This window comes from Myodes glareolus, chromosome 5, assembly GCF_982192425.1.
Source record: "Myodes glareolus chromosome 5, mMyoGla1.1, whole genome shotgun sequence".
NCBI classification, from domain to species: Eukaryota; Metazoa; Chordata; class Mammalia; order Rodentia; family Cricetidae; genus Myodes; species Myodes glareolus.
Genome location: NC_142030.1, coordinates 113,523,973 through 113,550,883, shown reverse-complemented (window position 1 = coordinate 113,550,883; position 26,911 = coordinate 113,523,973). Strand labels below are relative to the sequence as shown.

The 26,911-nt window shown below is 45.1% G+C and overlaps 1 protein-coding gene across 1 annotated transcript in view; it reads right to left on the bottom strand.

Moving 5' to 3' along the window:
• Positions 1-8,798: 8,798 nt before the first annotated feature.
• Positions 8,799-26,911, bottom strand: part of Zcchc2 (zinc finger CCHC-type containing 2) — a 46,205-nt gene continuing 28,092 nt past the window's right edge. Inside the window, 10 exon segments of the mRNA XM_048443746.3 lie at positions 8,799-10,617; positions 11,475-12,965; positions 15,334-15,462; positions 18,445-18,539; positions 18,999-19,063; positions 20,008-20,103; positions 20,105-20,144; positions 22,322-22,379; positions 24,296-24,379; positions 26,474-26,568. Coding sequence (XP_048299703.3) covers positions 10,550-10,617; positions 11,475-12,965; positions 15,334-15,462; positions 18,445-18,539; positions 18,999-19,063; positions 20,008-20,103; positions 20,105-20,144; positions 22,322-22,379; positions 24,296-24,379; positions 26,474-26,568 — 2,221 coding nt within the window. The 3' untranslated portion in view covers positions 8,799-10,549.

Genomic DNA, 26,911 nt, shown 5'->3' with positions numbered 1-26,911 from the left:
TGTACAGCTGTGGCTGAGATCTGTCACTGTGTGGGTGGAAGATGAAGCCATATAGAAAAGAGACATAGAAGAGAAATGCACGTAAAAAGAAAGACATGTAGTCATGTGAAAATAGATGTAATTGTATAGAGAGTGTATGTGGCTATGCAGGAGAGGGATGGATGGATGGATGGATGTAAAAAGAGACACGTAGCTCTATGTAAAGAATGTGGCTGTGTGGAAACGGATACTCAAAGAGCATTTTAAAGATGAAGTAAAAGAGAAAGTTACCATCAGAAAGTGTGTGTGTCCCCATTTTCCCCTCAGATAGGAAAAGCCTAGCCCTCATTTAGATAAGCTTTTTTCCCAAGCATCCACTACATTCATGAATTGTTTTGCCCACCCTGTGCTGACTGCAGGTTGCCCCCCAAGTCAGCTGTGGATTCCACTTAAATCTTATTCACGGTGAAAGTGGACAAATGCAGGAGGAAACACCTTGAATGTCTATTTGACCAGGCTGACACATGCGGTAGACATGCGGTAGGATGCTCTCCTGCCAGAGCGGTCAAGGCAGCATTCCAAAGCTCCCACTCGGCCACTCTTCACAGGAAGCAGTTGCCTCTCCATAGCGGGCCAAGTGCTATGCTGCAGCATTCAGAATGTTTAAAATTTATGGAATGCTTGATTTATGCTGTGTTTATAAGATGTAACTTTATGATCAGTGGAGGAACATCTCTGTATATGATATTCTGGGAAGGCAAAACTATGTAGTCAATAAAAAGACAATTATGTAAAGCATAGGTGATTTTTCTATTAGAGATATTGTAGAATATCCCACGATTCTGTAATACTAATACCCACTATACACATCAGTTCCACAGATCTGTGTGGGAGAACCCTAATCATATGGACTTTAGTAAGTAAGGATCCTATCAATATTATGTTATCAATTTTAAGGACATAAAATGCACATCTAGGATGGTTGTGATAAAAATAGTTGGCACCAACAAAAGGACAAAGCAGAAGCCACTGGGTGTGGTAGCACACGAGCACCTAAGAGGATGAAGCAGGAGGACTGGAATGAGGTCCAGGCCAGCTAGGCTGCAGTAAGACCTCATCTCAGTAAAATAAGATAAAATAGGGCTGGCGCACGTGTGTGTGTGTGTGTGTGTGTGTGTGTGTGTGTGTGTGTGTGTGGTGTGTGTGTGTCTGTGTGTGCGCGTGTGTGGCAGTTGATGTTTGTCACAAAAACGTGAGAACTCAAGTTTTATCACAGAACTTGTGTTAAAAGCAGCTGGGTCTGACGGCTCCTGTTTGTAATCCCAGCGCCAAGAGGTAGAGATGAGGCAGCCACCCTATCCCACCTGGGAGAGAAGAAAAGTGTGCGTGTCTGACTTCCACGGGCCTTAGGAGAGGAAGTCCGGTTTAGGATGTGCTAACGGGAACTGTAACTATGCCTCACAATCCTGATGTGTGCACACACCTAGGATGCAGTCACGTCTGCCATCTCTACTGACAGGCAGGGAAACTCAGGACTTAGCATCCTAAGGAAAGTTCCTTTCAGTCTCTGGTTTGATGCTTGAGTCAATGAGCTAAAGTGACTACTTTGCATACCAATTTGATGCAAGCAAGAGCACACAAGTCAAGCAAAATCTGAGACTCAAGTACAGCCTAGCAGAGTGCAGATCCTCTGTGCACAAGAGCAAAGGACTGGGAGACCCCGCCGGGTGAAGCCCACGCGAGGGGCAAGGAAGCTGGGCACTATGAAGACAGGTTCTTAGCATGTGGTTTCTCAGAGGAAAGCCCTCAGAACAGGTGACCCGACTCCTCGGTCATCTTGGGAAGAGAATTCTCTACCAGCAAAGGAGGGGATATGAAGGAAGTCCATGTGCATACTCACGGGACAGGCCTGCTTCTGTGCCTGAAGTCATGTGGACAAAACTTCAAAAAAGATGCTGAGGAGGAAGAGGAGGAGGGATACTTGGAGCAGCTTATTCTAACTCTCACACCAACGAACCCTATGTACTATTGCTTAAGGAATTACCCCAGACTATGTTCGTTAGCAGGCCTTTGGGAAGTAGCTTATCTTGGGGTTTCACACATTCCCTAGAATAGATTCACAGTTCTATGTTTAGGAACCCGTTTGCTGTTTCTTGCCCTCCTGGCAGCAGGAGGCCAATTCCACTAGCTCAGTTTTCCATACCTCCCTAATCCATATCAGCAAGATCCAAATGAGTTCTGCTGGACACGTGGAGTTCAGTGTGCGGCCTGCTGTGTACACATGCTTTGTCTAGACAAGACAATCGTGAGCACCAGGACCGCTCTCCTGCCCGTGGTTTGCTTGACTGGTGTGAACTGACAGATGCTTACCACTAACCAGTGGGCAAGGTTTGAGTCTCTCCCCACAGAGGTTGTGCACAGTGCCCCGGAGGCTTGGACAGCAGGTAGATCTAGAGAGAGAAGCCTGCACAGGTGCAGGCACCAGGATCTTGGGACAGCCATGGTGGCTGCAAGGACATGTCCCAGCAGCGAGCAGCTCCCTCTGAACAAGGCATTCTGGGAGGTAAAGGGAAGAGAAGGGGGTTTGCTGGAGGAGTGATGGGTTGGGTTGACGACTTCCAAGGCTAAAATCAACACAGACCCTGCAGGGAGTCCACAAATTGCTACCCTTAACCCTGAACTATTTTCCTATCATTAGAAAAAAACAAAAAATGATCCCCACAGTCGACCCTTGGGGCAAGGGTGAGGTGGGCCAGGCCTGTGACTTATTCCTTCTGGGCAGCCAATCCTGCACAGCAGTTCCAGGCCTGGGTCACTTTTCCTCCCCCTGCATTGACCCCACCAGCGCTGTGAGCACAGGGGCCTGCAGGCTTCTCCAGCTCCACCTAGTGTCCTGCCCGGCATGTTACCTTTGCTCCAGCGACCTCACGGGAGCACCCCTTACCCCACTGTACACGGTGGGGCCATTTCATTCTTGAACTGTTTATTATGCATTTATTTTGTCTTCAGGGAACAGCCTCTTGCTTTCCAGAGTCCGAATTCTAGAAATTTCCTTCCAGTCGTGGGGTGGGGTGGGTAGTTGTAGGAGTTGAGTTGCAGGAGACCAAAGCAGCACAGTTTGAGGAACAGCCCTAACAGATACTGCTCTGCCGTAAACTCAGAAGTCAAAGGAAGTCATCTCTGACAAAGCCGAGAGGACTCCTGCACCTCCACCCTAGGCTGGACTCTCTCAGTTTGCCCTTCCAGTTTCTCATCTTCCCCACCCAATGCTTCCCAGGGTGTCCTGAAACCCAGCATCAATTAGTCCACTCTTGGCTGCCTTCTCAAAGTCTCCACTCTGGAAACCTCCCTTCTCCTTTCTAGTCTAATTAAAATGTGGCCCATATGAACCTTTCCCAGTTCCGGGCTCAGTATCCAGTCCTGGAGAATCTGGGCTAAGACTGGAGTGCTGACTGCGCCCACCACCGGATGGAGGCTCCCTGTCAGTGTTTGCTGAGGGATGGAACATGTATTAGGCACCAATTAAAGACGGGCTCAGATGCCTGCTCCAGAACGGCAGGCCTTTAAAGACAACCATCTTCATTCCCAAGAGGAAGTCAGCAGACAGCATGTGCAGTCAGCCAGCCTCCTTTGTAAGGAAACAGACAAACCCACGTAAGCTCGTGGGTGCGTGGACAACGACTCAGTTTACAGTCCCAGATGGGGAACGGTAGGTGATGTAAACCAGTGAGTCTACGCTAAAACACTTTATCATGGACACGGAAGTATTACTTCACACATCATCCAAATTCTTTCATTTTAGACACGGTCTCACTATGTCTGCCCTTAAACTCAATCCACCTGCATCAGTATTTCAATTATTTAGAGGTTAAGCCATCTCAGCTTGTAGAATCGAGGCTTTTTTCTGACTTTGGCACCTGTTGTCAATCCTCAACTCTCACGTCAGTGTTAAGCTCTCCTCCCAAATAAAAACTACACTTTGAGAAAGGCCTAGAAACTGTGGCAGAGGAAGCAGGTCTTGCAGTTTGCAGTCTGTCCTGCCACCTGCTGGCTGTCCCTCCCAATGCCAGTCTCCCTGGGTTCTCGCCTCCTCAGCCACCGCTCGCAGCCATAAAAAGTCACTGAGCCACCATAACCATAGGAGCACAAACGGCAAACCTCAACGGATCGCTGAAAGGGGGAAGTCAAGCTTGAAGCCCCGCGACACTGGAGCTGAAGGGGACTACTCAGTTCCCACCACCCTTTCTGAACATGTGCGCAGAATTCAATGAGTGCTGGCCTAGCATGCAGGAAACCCTGGCTTCCATCACCAGCACTGGCGAAGAAGGGGAGAGTGCAGGCATGCTGGTGTTTACATGTCTGCCTGAAACTTTGTCTAGTAAAACAAAAGGCCCAGGAAGAACAGACTGCACCAGATGGCCGCGCTCAAGTTGGCCTGACCCCAGAGCTGGCCTGTCTATGCCCCAGTGACTTATCTCTAGCATGCACACACCTCACTGCCTGGGCTCCATTCCTATAAAATGGAAGCACAGTCCTGCCTGGAAGTGTGGCTGAGACTGTCAGACCGACCTAAACTGAGCATCTGCATACTGAGGACAAGCTGGGAGCCCATAATGTGTCAGAAATTGAGTGCTTAGGTGAGTGTCCCCATTCCCATTTGTCCTTCTGTTACTCAGCCTGGAAACGTGGCATGCATGGGCACTCGGAACAAAGTTCTGACTAGGACCGCCTCTGGCACAAGCTGACTTCATGTCTGTATTAGGGCACAGTTAAGTTCCATTCAGCAGGCCTTTGGGGGTGGGGTGGAGTGATTGTCATCCCCATTTCTTGAGCTCGATTGTTGGGGGACCCTCTATATTTATCTGGAACGTAACAGCCACTTGCTCTTCCTGCTTGTAGCACTACTTCACTGTTAAATATTTTGCTTCTTTGGAACAGTCTTGTTCTGTAGCCCTGGCTGGCCTGGGACCACTATGTAGACCAGTTCCTGAACCTGCTCCTGCCGCCCCTGCCCCGAGTGCTGGAATTGCAAGAGGTTACATCTGACCTCAACGTTTACAATTCCTTAAGTCTTAATGGAATATTCAATTAATGCTTAAGATGCACAGGTGCTGTAGTAGCTTAGTGGCTACACCTGAGCCTACCTGTATTTTAACCAGCATCTGCAGCCCAGCTGTTCCGCCTCTGCCTCTAAGGCCACACCCATCCTGGTGGGGTTTCCTGTCCTGCTGGTGCCGACTGCCATTGAACGGAGCGTTAACTAATTCTCTACCAACAGACTCGGGAGTCAGAAATCGGGATAAAAACCTGCTAGAACAGAGAAGCCAAGAAACAACTAGGTGACCTTCATTTCTAGCCGGAGGCCCAGCATGAGAGCATTTCTCCGTCCTCCCAAACCAAACTGACAACTCTCTAAGTCCCTCCCTACTCCTTCCTGTGCATCTCTTTCCAGCTTTCCATATTCTCTATGGCTAATTCTTGTCAACTTTTCTCTGGCTCTGCCCCCTCATCCAAGGTTAATTTTATTAACACAGACTCGGGAGTTCCACAAATATCCCACAACACACAGGACAACCAAAACCTTTGTAGAGTTAGGCAGTCCTCGGTGGTAGAGATCTGTGCACATTTAGAACTGTCACTTGGGCGAACCTTGACACTGTGGGAATTTAGTGCAAATGTGTAAAGCTTGGCTGTCAAAGTTCCAAGGCTTCCTACGCTTGGACGTTTTTCTACCTCATGTCCTCCAATCCTTCAGCCCAGGAGGACAGACATTTGGCTGGACTAGGGCAGGTCTGCTCATCACCTGACTCAGCCTCTTACAGGAAGTGTCCTGCAGATTTCTACCATTTTGTTTCAGTTCAATGTTGCTGTGGGGGTGGGCAATGGTGCAGGGAGGTGGGCACTGACCTGGAGTTGAGGCCTGGCTTTCAGCACTGATGACTTTGTGGTACTTCATGTCATCCCTGAACCTCAAGTTCCACCCCTTAATAGGAGGATGGCGCTCCTTTCAGAGTTAGCGGAGTCTGTTCTGGAGAGGGGACAGCACTGCCAGCAAGGCTGCCACACGCCGACAGAGGTGCTACTCGAGACTCTTTACTATCAGATGCTCTACTCCCATTTTCTCAGAACAGCTCAACAGGAAGCCGCATCTGTTGCCTGCACTGTGTTTGCCGCCCACTAGGGGGCGCGGCTTTCCAACGTGCAATTTTTTTCTGTGCTTGGTGCCCAGGACCCCCTTTCACAGTGGCTCAAAATTAGAGCTCACAGAGGAAAAGAGAAGAGCAAAAAGTACCCCACTCGAGTCCACCGCACCCCACCTCACCTCCCAACCCACACCACAAACACGGAAAAGGGATTTGTGGGCGAAGAGCTTCTAGCGACAAAGGTCAGTAGCTGGGCTGTGACTCTGAGGGAAAGAAGGGCCTGTGGAACCCAGGTGTGTTTGACCTACAGAAGAGCTCGTCGCACTCAACTTCCATGCACCCCTGCACCATATAAGCTTCTGAGATTTACAGGAGTAGGCACAGTAACTGTGTTACACACAGTAACAAGTGGCTCCAGGAACCCGAGCCATGCAAACCAGTAGTGGGTGCAGCCCAGAAAGGATGGACTGGCCAGCATGGCTGCTGCTCCTCTCTGGGGCCCCAGAGCCCCTCGCTGTAGCTGTCTTCACCCTCTGAAGGGCATGAAGAGCAGAGATAGTCAGAGCCTTCATCTCACCACACCTCCAGTGTCTCAGACACCCTTCTGAAAATGAATGGGCGTGCTGGGTGTGTGCATGAACCTGCATCATCTTGTGAATTACTGAAGGACTATGGGGTTGGACTGTTGTTGAAGCTTGCCTGTGTGGCTGCACTGCCTCAACCTGAGGAGGCATTCATCGGCACCGAGCACTGAATAACGATGTCGCCCCTCGGCACCGAGCACTGAATAACGATGTCGCCCAAGCTTGAGTGGATGCTGCTCTTAAGCAGCTGATGCTATTAAAACTTGAAGTCTTTTAAAAACTGGAAAGATCTTTAGTACTTACATAACAAATTAAATGCTAAATTCACCTACTAAACACTTATTTTATGGAGGAATGATGGAAGAGAGATGCACATCTTGGAAGATTTCCAAGTAGACAAACTCTTCAGGGTAGGTAGATTCTGCGGGCACGAGGTGAACTCAGCTCCTCTGAGTTCTCTAGGTGTCCTTCTCCCTGCTTACAGGAGAGTGACTAGTGACAAGTCTCAGTGCTCTTCTGCAGGGCCCAGCTCCCTTCATGCATTCCTTCTAAAGACCATTTCCAGACAACACCCTTCACAGCGCCCTTCTCCGTGGACGAAGCTGGTTTTCACTCTACACAGATGGGCCTTTACCACAGCCAACAACTTAGTCTGGCCCCACTCCCCAGACTCTCAACTTCCAGGCTTCCTTTCCTCTACCGGTGAGCGGTTTTCTCAGATACCAGAGGCAACATGTTTTCCTGTTTTAAACCTGGCAACTTCCAACTTCAATGCACCCCATCCTAACCAACTCCACCGTTTGCACGCCTGCTCTTGTAGAGCACCTTTACCTATTATCTCAGCCCCTTCTTTCCTCACCACACACAGCCACACGCTTCCTGTTCCCCATGCAGTGATCACAAATCCTGTCGCACCGCGAACCTGGTCTCAACTCACCTCTTCCAGAGGCCTACAAACCCCTCTGACGTCACGTCCTGTTCTTCCTGACAGCATCTTGGGAGACTGCCAGGAGCCCTAGTGCACAGCAGTGATGTGTCACTGGGAAGGAGATGTGGCGCATCTTGGAAAGTCAACATACCTTAATCATATGACTGCATGCCTAGATAGATGCCCTAACAAACTTTTATACACAAACCAGGACAGCACAAAAAATATTCCTGGCACCTGTCAGTTGAAAAAGAGAAGCAAGCTTCCTGGATGTTCACTGACAAAACAATGGATCCATCTATTAATACTCATCCTTATGAGACTATTTCAAGGTGTGAAAATGAACACCAGGAATGCAGCACAGGTCACGAACCAGATGAGCAGACCTAGCCCCAGCGGGCCGTGTGAGGACTTGCGCCACAGGTCAGAAAGAGCACAACGCTACTGCTTTTACAGCAGTGAACAGGTGAGCAAAAGCTGGGGACTGGTGGGGTGGGAGCAGCACACCCACAGGGGAGATGGGGAAACTGGTGCCTGCTGAGGCTTGAATGAGAAATGTCCCCCACAGTCTCTGGCATTGAATACTTAGTTCCCGACTGGTGACTGGTGAAGTTTGGGTAGGCTTCGCAAGTATGGCCTTGGTGGAGTAGTGTGCCACTGGAGGCAGGCTACGAGAGTTCAAAGCTTCCAGCCATCTCTGCTTTGTGCTCACAGTTCAAGACATGAGCCCTCAGCATCCTGCTCCAGGGCAGAGGCACACAGCAGGCCAACTGGCCTCCAATGTCTTAGACATGTCTACTCAAACTGGATCACAGAAGAACGAAAGACAAGGAAAAGACCCCAATACTGAACCATGATAGCTGTGTGCCTCCAACAGCCTCCTCACCCCAAAAGAGAGAGAAAACAAAATGCTAAATTTGGGTTCTTTGTGCTACGGGGTCGGTAAGGGGGACCCTAAATCAGAAGTCTAGTTTCTTGGAAGACAGGGGCTTCCCTTCCGTTAGAGGCTGAAGCCCAACCACACTAGGGGAAGATGGAGACCAGGCAGGCCGGGAGTCACGTGGGAGACACTGCCACGTGAGGGGGGAAACGAACTTATTCTTTAAAAGAAAAATCACCACAAAAACCCATTTTTAGTTTTATAAAACTTGCAATAAGGCACAATTCTTAAGCTGTTTTCATTTTTTTTTATTGCTGTTAATTCAAGGAAAAAGGTTGCATAAAATCCAATCTGTCCTAGAAATATAAGTGGCCTTTCCAGTACATAACATTTCAAATATCAAAGTATATGGTAAACATACAAATGAGGAGAAGGCAGCACACCTCCTATGTACAGTACAGTATTGGAGATCACAACAGAAGCTCCAGTCACCTGGCAAGGAGTCACCACGCACCTGGACAAGGCTTAGATACTCTCCCCGAACAACTCGACCGCAGCTTAGCAATTAATAATGTGGTCCAAAAATACCCAGATCAAATAAAATATATTTAATCAAAATAATTTCCTTCTAAATTAAAGCTCTCACCTACACAGCCACCCCCTTCCTCTCCCCTGAGGGTCTCAGAATGTACATTGGGCTATAGATATAAACGCTACTTTAAAGTGGTGAACTAGATTCTGTGTTCTTCAAGTTTTTTTTGTCTCACAATATCTGGCTTCTGAACCCAGACCAAACATTTCAGTGCCTCTGCCACACCCCAACTGTATTCCCCACAACACAAACCAATCACCTCTCCATTTTTACTGAGGAATGGAAACCCTCTTACCCCTTAGGCTTACAACCACGTGGTCGTACTTGTTCACTACTGTGGAGTGCAGCAGTCACTGAAGATAAATCCACTCTCCCAGATAACCTCAGTGCACTTCAGGAAATCAAAAATTACCTGGAAGCAATTTAGTACATAGATTGGCTTTTTTTAAAAAAATAAAACACAAACAAAACCCCAGCAGCATTAAACTTAGCGGCAGACACTGCCATGATTGAACCGTCCCAGCCCACTCAGTCCAGTCGTTCACATTGTCAGCATCGTGAAGCGGTCATAACAGTGACACAGGTGGGGAGCAGACAACACAACCCACACACATGGAAACACATGTGACACTGTCACAGCTGGTGCACAGAAGAGGACATCACTCAAGCAGTGTCTGATCAGGTCGAGGTGTAGACAACAAGCAGAACTGGCTGTTGACAGTCATCACAGACACGAGCGTACAGACAACATCCACACCAGTGTGCTCACTCTGTCTGAAGACACAGGCTACAAGGGTATGATGGAAGGAAATGCTGTCCACTTCTGCTCCAGCTTCCCAGTCTGACTCGCTCTCCCACTTGTTTCCAGGGTATTCGGGTAAGTGCTGCATATATGTATTTACGTGGCGCTTTTCATGACATATATACATACTTCTCGGGGATCTGACTTCTAAAATGAATGGTGAGACATGTTCCCTGTCATACAGAGCAGGTCACAGAAGCGCAACAAGCGCAGTGCTGAGCACTCCCGCGGCAGGCCAGGGTCAGCGTGAGAAAGCCGCGAGCAGCACACTTTCCCAACCGTACGGCCGATGCCAGTGTTGTGAGAACAAATAAGGTCGACACACAGTTCAGATTCAGTAAACATTGCACACAGCAAGTATTCAGTGTAAAAAAGCACACATCAATGCGTTTCGTTCGCGAGTTTGTCTGAAGTTTAAGTTACACATGTCATACAGGCCTGCTGTTGAACCAGGGGACCAGAGGCTCAGGAGCATTGCATTCTTTCTTAGTTTGGACATTGGTACAAGAGAAATGAAAACTCCCAACTGCATGGAAATGTAGGAAGTGTACAGACAAAGAAACAAAATACCTTTCCTTTCCTCCCCTCCACACCCATGACTCCCCACACTTGAGTGCATTAAGTAGGCAAGCTTTACTCGGTCAGTCTGCAGAATCCAACGTATCATTAGAAGGGGGGAGGGGAGGTGCGTATCTCAGTCTGTAAGTGCCTAAAACAGGAAAGACAGAACGGCTAAGTCACCGCTTATGACTACATGTATCACACACCACTACACAAGACTGCAAATGGGCATGCTTCCAAAGGCCCTACTTCAGCACTAACTCCGCTCCAAAAACAGCAAGGAAGTTATTCTCTCCCAGAAGCAACAGCAAGCCTGTGCTTCAAGTATAACCTAAAGCTATTTAACTGGATTTCCCTTTGAGAGGGCCTGATACCTGCCTGACTCAAGACCTTTTCTGGATAAGATTTTGGCACAACGACAAAGGCCAAATGCACGAGAGAGGAGCGGTCAGAACTGAACCTGGCCCTGCACCCATGCCCGTTTGAGTGCACGTTCTTCTTTCTGGTGTTAGCACTGTTCAACTCCACTCTTAACTCCCAAACTCTGTTCAAATCACTTTGTTCCTGTAAAAATTCAATGGGCTCTTGAATTTTTTTCCCTTACATGTATAGAACGAAAGGGCAGCATGGGCACACATGAGCCAACTTCTTGCACACTGACTCTAACCAGACTAAAAACCTTGTATGCCAGGTAACTTAGCTTGCATCCCAGTTTTCGATATTTGAAAACTTTGCTTCCTCTATGAAAGAGGATTATAACTTCTAAAAAGTCCTCTGGTGTTTATTTCTTAGTGACAACTAAGCTTCCTCTGACCTTCCTTGCGCTACATGACCTGGATCTACACTAGAGTTTCTCTGGTTGCATTTTGATTTGTCACTGAAAATACAGCCTCTGTAAACAAACACACAAATGGATCTTTTCTGCTAAGACAGAATCACATAATCAAGAAGGAAGAAGAAATGGGGGAACTCAGAAACAAGTCCTCTGGGAGTTAGTGTGATTACCTTGTTGATTGGCCTCCATGGACGACTGCTTACAGTCCTGTGCATAGTGTCCGCTTACACCACAATTGTAACATGACACATTCCCATTCTTCTTGGGCCCAGAACTACTGGTATTGGCAACTACATTAGGTGTTGGATATACAGGATACAATCTCCCAAATCCTGCCATTTGTTGCATGCCATAGTTGGCTTGGCTCCCCATGACTGGGTCATGTACCAGTCCATTTGCATATGGAGTCTGAGGCAGAAAAAAAGGAAGTTGGTTTCCATTGCTCTGATGTGCTTGGTTGAGGTAGCTGCCATTGCAAATGGATGGCAGAGTGAAGAACGATGGGACGCGGTACACTGGTCCAGGCATGGGATTGGGGTAATAGTAACCATTTAGCTGGAGGTTTCCATTGGTCCCACAGCTGCACCTTCGCCCACAAGAACCACAAGGACCTGAGCCCAAATGCTGTGGTGGCACTATGGTTCCATTAGCGTTTGTGCTCCCCACAGCATTAATGTAAGATGTGCTATCACTCTGAGCAGTACTGTGTGTCAAGGCAGGGCTGGGGCTGGGGACAGGGCCTGGGGTGTGGGTAGGAACAGCAGGAGGAACTGTGGACTGGGCTTGACTGATGCCTCCACTTGTTGGCTGGGCAGAAGTGGCTGTGTTGAGCACACTGGAATTCTGGGTGGGTAGCACACTGGCAGCAAGGGGCGATCCTGGAAAGGAATAGGAAGCTGGTGGCTGTGCGGCTGAGAGGCCAGCTGCAGGAAGAACTACCTTCACATTGGTAGGCTGAGGGACTGTTCCTGTGTTTCCCTCAATCTGAGGCACCATTTGATTGAGTCCTACCACTTGGGATGCAGATTTTGTGATGGGGTCCGAGGCAGCTACAGGAGATCCTGGGAAACTACCTGGGTTATGGACAGGAATAAAGGCAGTATTTGGTGATCCCATGCTCAGACTTCCGGCTGGCTGTTGTGGAATATTAACTGTGCAACTCTCAGAAGACCCCTGCGGAGGTGGCAATTTTATCCTCTGCAATGTCAGCTGCAGAGCAGGAGCAGCACTGCTGTGTGCAAGGAGAGACGATGGGATAGGTAACGGGGAAGCCAACAATTCCAGGTGCTTCTCTGTGTCTCCAGAAGCTGCTGGGCCTAGGATCCCAACAGGACTTGAATTTGTAGGCTCCATCACTGCAGAAATAGCCACAGGATTAGGAACAAGCATCCCCATTGTTTTGCCATCTGCAGATTTCGGTGAAGGAATGACAACTTCTGACTTCTGGGCACCATTGTGCATGACACAGTGCAGCGTTGGCATGAAGGGGATATGCGGGTACTTGTGTGAGGTCAATGGGGCTTCTAAGAGGCTTCCATTCTCACTCCCCAGTGAGATAATCTGGACAGGTGGCTTGACAGCAACAGTCTGGTTGACAGAGCCATAATCTGTAAACCTGGCTGCCGATGGGTTCCCAGAATCTTCAGAATTGCTGTCCGTGTCTAAAGAAAATATACAAACATGGATTAACCCAGGCTGAATTCCTATTTTTCTTACTAGAACTAACATCAAGGTATATCTAAAATGAATCTAAGTCTGGAATGTGTCTGTCCATCACATTTTTCAACTGTCCACGCTAACTTCTGTTGATCTTTGGCTTTCGGTATGTTTTACTCTCTCAAACAGTAACAAAGGTCACCAAAGTGTGACACAGAGACACACATGCACTACGACCTTATTACTGAGAAAAGCATTACACAGCAGTTTTAGATAATCAACTTAGTTCTGTACCATCATAAACCTGATTTTAAATTTGTCTTACAAATGTTCAATTTAAGAACTATGATCAGGACAATATTTAATTCAAATGCTTAAGGTAGGAAACAGAGTAAGAATTTGTACCACTATATATATATATATATATTCAACAGGGAACACTTAAGGCTACTTGTACTGGTCCAACAATGAACATTCTGGAACACAAAGCGCAGGATAAGAAAGCACCACTATTTCTCCACAACTACACAGCAGACACAAAACTGCCCCGCACTTGTGTTTACCATGGTACACACGGCAGAGAGTCACGGCACTAACTGGGGCACTGTGTATATACTGTGAACACGGCAGAGTCACGGCACTAACTGGGGCACTGTGTATATACTGTGAACACGGCAGAGTCACGGCACTAACTGGGGCACTGTGTATATACGGTGAACACGGCAGAGTCACGGCACTAACTGGGGCACTGTGTATATACTGTGAACACGGCAGAGTCACGGCACTAACTGGGGCACTGTGTATATACGGTGAACATAGCACCTCAGTCTACACGGCAGTTAGACATCATACCGACTGGAAGAACTTTCTGTTCATCAACCAAGCAGCATTACACTTGGCGCTTAGAGTTCACTAAGGCAAAAAGTGGTTATATGTAGTTGACAATGCCAAACATTCTTGAAACAAGTGTATCAAAAGTAACCTTCCTAAAGAAAAGCAAAACAGAACCCACTTGACATAGAATATCAAGTGTTATTAGCTGAACTGTCTCAATTTCTATTAGAGGGGGACTTATACTAATGCAAACATGTTCACTAATAGATAAAGTATTACACTACTTATTGCTGAACTTTAAATAACCTTTTCAAGGCACTGGAGGTTCACCATCCATCAGTGCAGAGTTAAGAACAAAAAACAAGTCAGAAAAGAAAACAGAAGCCATCTTTCATACAGATGGTCAGTTAAATTTTCATATGAATTAAAGCTTTAAGTCTGAAGTCACAGTAATGACACTATGGTTTTTGGAGCACTATAGGGGTCATGTAGGGGTCATGTTTTTTGTACTGACTTTGGGAAGCAGAAAGTCGCAAAGCATCATAACAACAACAACAAAGCCACACACTTCTGAAGGCCTTTGTGTGTACTCAGAACTTGGAAAATGTTCAAAGTTTTCCATCCTAGTGTGCGCCTGGGAGTAAGAAAGGGGCGCTACGAGAGTTACCCACAGATCTGACAACTAGGTGATGTCCGCTCAAGACTCAGAATTATCTGTGCACTGCACGGAACCAAGTACAATAACTGAGGAAACTGCAGAAGCGCACGCAGCGGCTTCACATCACAGGGTGAGGACGGACTTCAGTTATTTGTGATCCAGGCTATGACAGTGACACAGAAGCTGAAGTCCCAGTGAACTTAAGACTGTGCAGCAAGAAGTCACGTCTGGCTGAAATGCCCTGGTGTAAGAATTTTAACAGGGAGACCGAGACTGTGCTAGGCACAGGACCTTTACTGCCAAGCCAGCCAGCAGCTGTGGATGGCTCACATGAGGGAGAGCATCCTCAGCAAACAGAGGCTTTCCAGGGGCTCTGTCAGACCAGAAGAGGGAGTAAGGCCCTCCAATGACAGCAATGGCAGAAAATGTCAAAATCAGCTCCCTCAGAAAGGTGGAAATTAACTAAAGGCCTGGAGCTTTATAGCATGTGTTGGAGAAATAGGTCAACCTCTTAAGAAAAGAGATCCTTACAACAATTTTTACTTACAACAGCCTTTTACCTTGCCCTCCCCTAATCCTAACCCAAGATCCTTACCAGTCCACAGACAGCAGCTTTGGCAAGCAGTAACCCAGGCATCACCAGAGATGTCAGTGTCGAGCTGCCCCAACAGTCTCCACAAACCTGGCCCTGTGTGAGCCGAGCAGCTGCTGTGCTCGCCCTGCCTGTCTCCCATCCACAACAAGCCGTGTTCCCTGTCTATTTCATTTCATACGCAGTTTTTAAATACCTAATAATAAATTTTAAGTCTATAGCGGGTGGTTTAAGAGGTAATAGTTTCATCCGCCCCCACCTCTTTCTATTCCCTCTGCTAAAAGCAAACCTCTGTCTTTTTCTTCTTCACTTTCAAAACTTTCTCTTCCATCATGCCGTGGACTAGACGGAGAACTGTAACTCTCTGAAGACGTTTCTCCACATGTGTCGTGTCCAGATCCCATGTCCAAATTCATATCTAAAAATAACAACTCTAAAGTTACGTTAAATAGTTAATTAACTTTCAAAGGGAACTATTAAAAATTAGTTGTAGCTATAAATTATTTGTTTCCTACAACACTTAAAAATTGTCTTTGAGCTATGTTAAAATTTATTAAGTAGCTGATAAATACATATTTAAAACAAAGGCATAAAAAACAAGTCAATTTTACTAACTTAATCAGAATTTATTTCTTGTAGAATCAGCCTGGTAGCCCCACTTTGAGCTATCTTTTAAGTCTACAGATTCTATGTCCCTACAACTTGCAGTTAGCTACCCCTGGCCCCCAGCTCCAGGGCTAAAGGTTCCTGCAAGATCACATCTAGTTCATTTTGTGGGTGCTGCAGTATTAACAAGCCCTCATGACTGTGCAGCCAGTGCTCCTAAGCACTGCGCCATCTTTCCAGCCCCAAAACACAAGTTCTTCATGGTCTCTGTGTGGCAATGCGTACATCTCTTTAGAATAGAGCTATAAAGGGAGTTTTGTTTTTTTTTTAGACATGGTTTAACTGAATAGTCTAGTCTGGCCTTGAATTGATAATATTTGTGCTTCAGCCTCCAAAGTCCTGCAATTTCCGGAGTGCACCACCATTCCTACTACTGAGACAGCAAGTTTTCAAAGAAAACGCGATGCCAACAGCGAGGACCAACAGCACACACTGCTTCCCGGAAGCAGAAAACACAGAAGGGAGCAGTGAGAGATCTTTATTTTGTTCCCTTTCATATTTCTGAGATACATGAATAGACTACCAGTCAAAGGAGAAATTAGAATTTAAAATAAAAATTTAAAAATTAAAAAGTAAATGATACCTATCTTAAGATGGGCTACAGTGTGTTTAAAGCTGAACAATGCACTAATCAGCAGGACCCAGCACCCCAGCTCCAGCATCTGCATTTCATGATAGCTGCTGCTCCATATGGGAAGAAAATAATTATTTCCAGTTTACTGAAGACTTAAAGGCTTCATTGACACTTTAATATTTTAGAGGTTTTCTTAGGTTGGGGTTAGCATGCATCCGAATTACACTAGTCATTAATGCTCTCAAAGTACACTCTATTCATAATTATTTTTGATAAAAATTTCACATATCTGTATCTAGATAGATACACAAACATATCAAAAATAAACAAAACAAAAAAAACCCAATTAGGGCAAGGTTTGACTTCCTCAAAAAGTTTGATTACTATCATAAAATTTGAAAATTAAAGAGATAAAGGGAAAAGGAACTGAAGTTTAGAATGCCACAAAGCTTGTAATAACCTAGAACTATGTCCTTTCTTCTCGTTTAGTGGCACAGGAACAAGGAGTAAATGGCTGAGCCCTCACTCGATGTGTTTGGTCTGCTCACAGACTGTTACATGTCATTACAACAGGGTGAGGGAGGCATTATTCCTGCTTATACACAACCATCCAACCTGAAGCCACACATCTAAGGACAAGGGACACGGAAACAAAGGCAAAAACAAACCAAAAATGGAATAAATGGCAATGAAATCCATGTGATGCTTTCTGGATGTCTGAGACAAAAAAAAAAAATTAGCAGCTGCCAGCACCTTGGGGGAGCAGGAGTTCCAGAAGGGTGTGAAATAAGAGGCAGTGGAACCTCATAGAGGGCGCTACACACAGGACTTGCCCAGGAGAGTAACTCAGCTAAATATGTTCTTTGAAGTCAAACATGGAAGCAATATGGAAAATGAGCCAGGAGAACAAAGACATGAAGCCATGAAGCCCTGGCAGGAGTGATTTCCAGATAGCCATCAGCAGACAAACCTCTTGCTCACTGTCTGGAACATCAGCTATCAAAGGGCTCCAACACGCTCCTGGACCGCACGTGCACATGAGCAAGATGGATCTTTCCAGGGCATTCTCCCCCTTGTGGTGGTCTGCATGAGAATGCTCCCCAGACCCCAGTTAGTGGAACTGTCTGGGAACAATGAAGAGGCGTGGCCTTACTGGAGGTGTGTCACTGGCTTTGAAGTTTCAAAAACGTCCACACCATTCCAAGTTAGCTTTCTCTGATTCTGCTTGTGGGCAGATGTAAACAAACTACCAGCTATTGCCCTAGCACCACGCCTGCTTGCCGGCTGCCATACTTCCTGCCGCTGTGGTCACTGACTCACCCTCTGAAACCGTGAACCCTAAATAAAGACTTTCCTTCATAAGTTGCTTTGGTCATGGTGTTTTATCACTGCAATAGAAAATTCACTCTCAGTTTAGCTAAGTCAATAAACTGGCATGATTTGAGATTTAAAATACAATCATTTGTTTTCTATACTATTTAGCCTCTCTCTATGAACATCCAGTTGAAAATATATTTTAATTAAGAAGTATTCCTGTTACTTTTGTTATCTCATAAATTACTGTGTTGCCAGGACAGTAAGATTCAAAACAAACAAAAAACAACTGTTTGTGGAATTAGCTAGTTAATTAATGTCAGGTGCACACATAGAATATTCTCCTAGAGATCTGTGGCTTTTTATTTACTTATTATTTTTACAATTAATACTGCATGCAAATACACACAAAAAAGCAACTAATGAACTAGGGGAAAAAAAGTTTTTTTTCCCATCAGATGAACCTTACCCTTAACACAGAGGGATTTAAAGCCCCTACCTTAAAGATGGTAGGTATGGAAACTAAACAACCCAGTCCAACAAAACTCAGTAAGTAAGTCATCAAATTATAAAAATGTCAGTAACTTTCTAAAACTGACTCTGACAAGAGCAGGTCTCAATTTCCCCGAGGATGGTCCACAAAGCTGAGACACGACCGCCATATGTCAGAGCCAGCCAGCGCTGCAGCAGGCCCCTGCTGACATGACCCTAAACCGTTTTATCTTCACAAATGTCTAACTGGAAACTGCTGTACACATCAGGTGAGAGCTTGACACAACAGCTCAGCATCCACTGAGACGCCACACTCCAGATGAAGGACGGTCACTGGGGAGAAGCCGACCTTACCTTTCACAGTACTGCCAGGAGCGTGCTGAGGAGTCGAGAGTCTAATACCGTTTATTCTACTATTCGGTCTGTTCTCGGTTTTCTTCATTTTCTCCCTAAACCAAACAGATATATACATGCATATGAAATCCACACTTTTGTAAGGCCCTCTATCAAAAACACTAAATACAGTATCACTAAAATCCTCCATAGTAATTAACAGTAAATTCTAACAAAGACCTAGCGAGTCAGCACTCACTGTGCTTCTGAGCTCCACCCTCCACACCGAGCACAACCTTACAGCAGCTTCACTTCCGTCACCTGCATGGTGATAATTTCAACTACATACGTCAATCCCAAAGCAAAAAGGCAAAGCAACATCAATGGAATATACTATATATATACATATATATACACATATATACACACACACATATATATATACATATATACACACACACACACACACACACACACACATACACACACACACACACACTAAATACATCCATAGCCAAATACTGCAAGCTTGTCTTTCCTACTTTTTATTACTGGAAACATTGAATTGAACCTACTTTTCTATTTGTGGCTTCCCTTTCTTCTTATTTCCTGAAGATAAGCTCCGTTTTTCAGCAGAGGGCTAGTAGAGAGAACAACAAACAGACCTCAGCTACAGCACATTACAACAGGGCTCCTCTTTCTAACAGCTCTCTGTCACAGACTAACAAATCTTCATCTCCAGTCCACTTCTCAAGTTACTGCAGGAGCACTAAAATGTACATATCCTGACAAACACTTAACAGTAATCATGAAAAAACTGCTCTAAAACACATCTCCATGTTTCCTTTACCTGACTGCAGGTCTCCTTAATTGCACTTTGACCTTCCAAAGTCAACCAGTCTAAAGCATACTAATGGGAACTTTTAGAAGTGAACACGGTCTAGTCCTAAACTCCTGTTTCTGAGTGTAGTGAAATCTCTCTTTGTCGCACCCTCCAGGGACACAAACATCCCGTGTCCAGCACATCTATGCCGTATTCACTACTTGTGTGAGAGCAGCTGAGCACATAAACTATGACATTGTACTGCTACAACTTATTTTATAGCATTAGTTACTGTTGTCAACCTTGTAAAGTTTATCACAGCTTTGCATTTAAACACGGGAAGAGACAGTGTTTTCAGGTACTCTGTAACGTCTGGAAACATTACCTCTGTGGACACGTACAAGGAAAGATCAGCTTGAAAATTCCTATCATCATATTAAGATAGTGACTTGATAGGTGACTAATCCTTTGAAACCCAAATAAATAACTATAATAATTTGGAACAATTTAATGAACACGTAGAACTAGGAATAAAGACACAAAGTGTCTTATTAAATTGTTTCAGTCTTGCACAAATGATCAAAGTCATCTAGATATACCTTTTCAGACCCCAGAGGAATTCAATTACGTACAAGGATAAAGCCTCACACTGAGACATTTCCTCACTTCTTACCAGATAAGCCACCTGACACAACATTTCTTAGGAAATACAGAGTGGCAACGCTTTAACCAAACGGCACCAACGCCAACCTGACACATACTTGGTCAGTTGAGGTCACACAGTGCTCTGGGTGCTGGATGGTGGCACAACCTTGGTTCCTCCAATCCACAACTCCATTCTGTTCTGCATACTGCATCGGTAAGCCCATCCAAGGGAGAGCAGCTCGTACCAACACTGCTGGTGAAAGGAAAGCACATGACAGTGTGAAGTCTGTCCCCTAACTTAACCTAGTCTACCACCTGAAGAAGCTGCAGGGGTGTTTTCTCTCACCTCTTAGTTTCTGTTTTTGGAGGGTCTAGTGATCAGCATATAGACATACAGAAACAAGTATACCCTATGAAGTAAGTGAACATGTAATTTACCGGCAAGTGTACTTGTCATTAGTGTCTGTGTGTGACTGAGGTGCCCCTGCTCCACTGTTAGTCAGCTCAGCAGAGACATTGCACAGCCTAGACCAGGCAACAACTGCTGAGCGAAGAATTGTATGGACAGGCACACAAACGATCAATACAGAATGACTGGGATCCCTCAAAATACAGACAAGATGACAGGCCAGAAACATCCAGAGAATGAAGTTGCCGGGGACAGAATGAGTTCTGAACACTGTTAAGTACAGCAGATTGAGGAGTCTGCAAAGTCACTGAAAGAACCAAATGGAAGTCTTCAACTGCAAAAATGGTGTGAAAATTCAGAGGATGGAAGCTGATGAGAAAAACCGAGATGAGAAGTTTGGTCTGAAGAAAATATACTTGAGGAAAAAAAAAAAAAACCTAACAAAAATATAAAAAATAAGAGGGATGTATGAACAGCCCAGCTTACAAGGACCTCAGTGACTCTTACAAGATGGCTCAGAAGAACAGAACAAGAATATCTGAAGACAGAAGTTAAGAGTTTTGTAAAATCAAAAGACGTAAGTTACAGATTCCAGAAACAGAATTAATGCAAAAACAGCTACAAAGTCTATCACAGACAATCATACATCAGAAAACCCAAAAGTCTATCACAGACAATCATACATCAGAAAACCCAAAGTCTATCACAGACAATCATACATCAGAAAACCCAAAAGTCTATCACAGACAATAATACATCAGAAAACCCAAAAGTCTATCACAGACAATCATACATCAGAAAACCCAAAGTCTATCACAGACAATCATACATCAGAAAAACCCAAAAGTCTATCACAGACAATAAATACATCAGAAAAACCCAAAAGCACCAGAAGGAAAAGCTTCCAAAAGAACAGCAGAGACTGATTCAACAACAGGAGTGATGGCTTCAGACTCGAGAGCAGTCTAAAGTGACAGTCTTTCTTCAGAGGGGATCTCAGAAAGGAGGAGCAAGGGTTGTCATACGCAAAGGAGCTCCAAGATCTACAAAAACAGGAAGCAGATGCCCACAGAATCAGCAAGGGAGTGGGGCAGAACTGCTGCTGTGTGCGCTACACATCACACAGTGATCCTATGTGAGCTGCCAGAGACATCAGAGGAGGCTGAAGGCGTCTGTGCACAACAGGTGGAAACTATGTGACCAGAAGACAGTCGGGTACAGACTCGAAGAGCTAACAGGAAATAACTGCCAACCTAGAACCACAGATCAAGCAAAAATGCTTAAAAAAAAAAAAGAAGCAAATGATGAAAAAATTTAATAATTTTTTTTTGGGGAAAAAAAAAGGCAAGCTAGACTTTTCTCCTCTAGATTAAAAACTTAAATAGCACTCAGGGCTAAGTGTAGCTCAGTGGTAGAGGGGGCTTACCTAGTATTTGTGAACACCTATGTCCAATATCTAGTAATACGAAATGTATATACACATACCACAAGGCCTAACCACATTTACCATGTACAGATATAGTTCAGGAAACAGTGCTCTCATTTAAAAGGAAAATCATGACAGATGGGTGCTTACTTAGGGACAAGGAGCAAAAAGGGACCAAGATGAGGAGAATGAAAGCACACGATGATCGTGATTTATAACTCGGCAAACAATGGCGCTGCAGTGCTCCAGGTTCCTTAGGTTGTCTGGGAAACGCTGCAAGCGGAAGCTTACACTAGACTTTAGGAGGTGGGAGATGCACTACAAGTTCTGGGGTAACCACCAGAAGGACGAAACACAGTGTGTCACTATGATGGCTGCCACAAGAGAACTTCCCGTAAAAGGTGGTGGGAAACAGATAAAACAGAACAGCAGGTAATACAACTAAAAAAACCAATGGGCAAAATGGCAGGGTCATGATCAATAAATAATACATGATCAATAAATAATCAATAAATACATCAGAAGCTTAACTAAATGTTAATGACTTGCAGGTGCACACAGACATTTATTTACGCTTTAGAAACCAGGTACCTACTTCACAGTGGGACTCTTCCCGGCATGTTTCTTGTGAATTACGGTGTGCTGTAACACATCTAGGGCAGAAAAAACTAGAATTAGTTCAGGACACTATATGCTGTACTAACTGGAGCAGTTCAACAGTGGTGGTCCCTGACAAGGACTGTGACCCAGTTCCCAGCGTAAGGGGAGTTTGTGCTTGTTTTTGTGAGACAGGATCTAGCATACAGTACAGGGTGACCTCAGACTCCAACTCCTGTCTCACCCTCCTGGGTGCACACTACAGGTATGCAGCACCACACCCAGCTTACAGAAGATTCCTTAACACATCTTCAATTACCTAATAAGCTACAAAATTACCTTGGATGTGCATACCAATCTTGCTCAAAGTCATGCAAATTTAATGAGTATGTTACTTCAAACTGTATTTAGTCTTACTCTTCATTTCCATTTAAAAAAGGATGTCTGTATTATTAAACTTATTATAACTCTCTCGATGTTATAAAAAGAAACAAGGTATGAGATGAGGCTAAGGGTCACCTTTCCTCCACTCCAGTCAGAGCCCCACTCTAACTACTTGCATCTGGACGTACATTCATAAGCTTATGTGGGGCTGCAGAGTGTTCAATATGCTACAAATACCCTTTTAACTCCTGCCCAGCACACATTGCACTGTGTAGTTGCAAACTTCAGGCAACTCTCTGGCATTTGTGGCTACAAACCATGCTACCGACAGCACACGGGCAAGTGTCACAGATGAAGAATGAGCAGGCAGCAGCCACCATCTCCAGTTCATTGCAACGTGTCAAATTCTGGGCCAACACGCTGGAAATTTATATCTCATTGATTACGTCTGCACTCTCTTTGCCACCATGTGTGGCGTCAGACTTGAAGATGATTCACCCGCCTGAGGAATATGCGCTGTCGTCTCACTGTCCTTTCCTTCAAATACTCAATTACCTGCAAGGCCACACGCTAACCAGCTCCAGCGGCTCGTCATCCGTGTTTGCTAGCTATGCCTTTTACTCACATTTCTGTTAGGATGACGTTTTTACTGATTTCTGTAGAAGGATCCTTTTACTGTGAGCAATTAGTCTTCGTCCAGTCAACTCCCTTCTGTGGACTGTCTTCTAAAAGTACCTGGGCTCTTTGGTCATATACTCAATTCTTGCTTTAGATTAGATCCACCTTAGCCAGGCGGTGGTGGTACACGCCTTTAATCCCAGAACTCGGGAGGCAGAGGCAGGTAGATCTCTGTGAGTTTGAGGCCAGCCTCATCTACAAGAGCTAGCTCTAGGAAAGGCTCCAAAGCTACAGAGAAACCCTGTCTTGAAAAACAAAAAAGATTAGATCTGCCTTATTACACAAAGCCTTCTTGCCCCAGGTTTATATATAAAACTTTAACTTTACAATTTTACAAATCGTTGTTATTCCCTTGAAAGTGTTGTGCGTGACATATGGTAGGATGTGATTAACCCATACTTCATATAGGAAGTCAATTCATGGTGACAACACCATGGAGTGTAGCTCGATTAATAAAAAACCAGAGACAGAAACTGGGGTTCAACATGAAGGTCAGAAAAGCAAAAGAGTCAGCCAAAGGCTCTTACCTCTACCTCAGTCCAAAATGGCGATCCTGCCTCCAGGAATTCAGAGTGAGACAGTCTGAGGGCTGTCTCCTCTGGTTTTATAATCCTCTCTAGTGCCAGGATTAAAGGCATTCACCACTATCACCGGGTTTCTACGCCAAACTAGTATGGTTACTGGGATTAAAGGTGTGTGTCACTACTGTTTGATTTGTAAGGCTGAGCAGTGTGGCTGTTTTATTCTCTGATCTTCAGGCAGGCTTTATTTATTTAAATACAGATGAAATGTCACTACAATGGAGCTAGCGACCTCTTCCCTGCCCTTGCACTGAGGTGCCATTTGGCTCTCTGTCCTCTGTGCTGACTGTGTCAGTGTGTGCAGACTTAGTCTAGTGGTCTACAATTACCTTCTTCTTGACTTGAAGCTTCTGAGCTGTCTTCTTTTAAGTGCTCTAATATCTGAGAAGTCTTCAGAGAGGACTGTAAGTTATCTGCAGGAGATAATTCAATACTAACTCTGGGAAAATTATAATAGTGAGATAAAAGAAAATAAGTATAATGATTATCCCTCTGCCCCAAGAAGAGGAGAGAGAAGGGTTTCTAGTGAAAGAACCTTTCTCCAAGGTCGGACCTTGAAGATGCACAGGTCTATTAGAGTGGAGTTCTGGAGCAAGCTGCTCCCTCAAGGTACCACCTGGCTGGAGCAAGTCATCCCACACCTGTCATTCCCTGAATGCTCCCTCACTGAAGGACCAGACGGAGAGTGTGTCTCTACTATCTACTGTCTAAACTTCGTTACTTTTTAAAACCCCTTAAGAACACTGTGGGATACTGCAATGTTGTAAAGCCCACCTTTCTGCTGTTACAGAGCAGCGACTGTGGGTCAGCACTAACCAGGAAACACACTCTGACGGCAGTGGAGCACAGACAAGGTTAAGAGTGTTAAGACTGCTTGTTCAAGAGTTGTCTATCAGCAAACGGGCACTGTTTTCTGCCCCAGGGTAACAAAAAGAGGACTGTGTGAATGAACCCTGACAACACTGTACTATTCTTCAGCAAAACAACTCACACATGTATAGACTAGACTGCTGACAAGTTTACCCACAAGCCAAGATGTGCACATTCAACAGTATTTTACGAGTTCCATCTTCAGATAAGATCCGCCAGGCTCCTTAGCATCGCCTGTGAACTGCAAACCTTGCCAAGCCCTCAGCGACTCTGCCTTATGTATATGTATACTTCCCACAAGGGTGGCTTTCCTGGGCAGGGTGAGAATCTCGGATAAAAGCTTAACTTTGTTTCAGAGCCTTTTTAGAATGAACCAGGTGCTATTGGCAGATACTATTAACAACCTCCCCCACTTTGACTTGGGGAGCAGTGCTGTGGAGTCTGCAGAGCCTGAGGATAAGCATGGCTTTAACAGTTACTGTCACTGTTCAGACACAGCTCAGCCACGGAGCTGCAGTTGTGCATCTTACTTCAGTCAGCTACTCCCAGAACTACACTTTGACCCTGGCTGCTAACCAGGTTCCCCACATTTACGGCACTTAATCAAACATCAGCAGTTAGTCAAACTCTGAAAGCCATCACGCTCAATAGTTAATCCCATTTCTCATCTTTTTTCATACCCCAAACTTAGGAGGCATGTATTTTCCTTTTCTTTTAGGTATAAAACAAAGACAACTGAAAATAAAAGGAAAAATTTAAATAAAAAAACGTTCCTCAAAATATTGGCTGTGCTTAAAGTGAGTAAAAACTATCTATGGAATTTATCAGCATTATTGGCAAAACATCTGTTTAAAAGTCAGGCTGAGCAGAATTTGTAGGAAATTGAGACAAGACAGGATTGATGAACAACGCACAGAAGCAGGAGTGGGGAAACTTCCTGAAGAGGCTGAACAGCCGAGACATGATGAGCGCAGAGACAGACACCAGACAGCGAGTCACAGGCTCTAGGAAGAGCGGCACTTGCAAGAAGCTACAGCCAAGGGCTGTAGGGAAGCTCAAGGACTTTCATTTAACACCTGGATTTATCAAACTTTTAAAATTTTTATCAAAGAATTAACGAATAAAGTTTATTCCCGGAATAGTCCCAAGATAAGTTGGCGTTTATGTAAACAGCAGCATTTGTAAATGCTCCAGGAACAGAAAGCCTATCCAAAACAGCAGAAAGGCTGGGAAGGGATAAAAATACAGCAACCTTTGTCCAGCAGAGGCTGCTCTGTAAGTTCTGACTATGTAGAGGTCGCATGGGACGGTCCGCACCAGATGGCACACCCTGCCCCGGTGCAGCCAGCAGCTCTGCCCAGGACTGAAGGGCAGAGTTCTGTGAGCCGGCCTGCTCGGTTCTGCTGCCCCAGCTGTCAGGATCTTTAAAGGGGCAGTGTAAAGTTCACTAAAAAGGACAAGTATTTCTTATTTGCATATCTCTATTCCATAACTTTTAACTAAAATTCTTCAAATTTGAACAATAAGATGGAACAGTAAAACACAAAAACCAAGCAAAAACCAAACCCTTTAAAAAACCAAAACACAAAACAAAGCAACATTTCCCAGATTTCCACAGAGGAACAGAGGGCACTTACTGAGACTATGTGGAGACTCCGACGATATTGACCGAAAAAAGCTGCGTACTTTCTGACTCTGAAGAAAAGCCTGGGATGAGGTTGAAAATAGCTGCCTGCACAGGAAGAAGAGTTAGTTAACTGCCAGAGTGCACATCTGTAGTCTCCAACTTAGTGACTGCTGCATTCACACACCGGTGTGTGGGGGGGACGCAGGGGTGAGTCAAACCTTTCCCCAAAGAAAACATTATTTTCTGACGTACTTCCACGGGAGTGAATAAATTTTAACAAAACTTATTTGCAAGAATCTATTAAACAAGTTTATTTTTTTCTGGGGAAGTGTCAAGCTGACTGCCCCACAGTAAAAAAGGTCTTATTTCAGCTGCTTGTTTAGGTCCCAAAGCTGCGTATCTACTCAGGAAAAGGCCTGCAAAGCATCAGTCTTCCTCACGCGGGTTA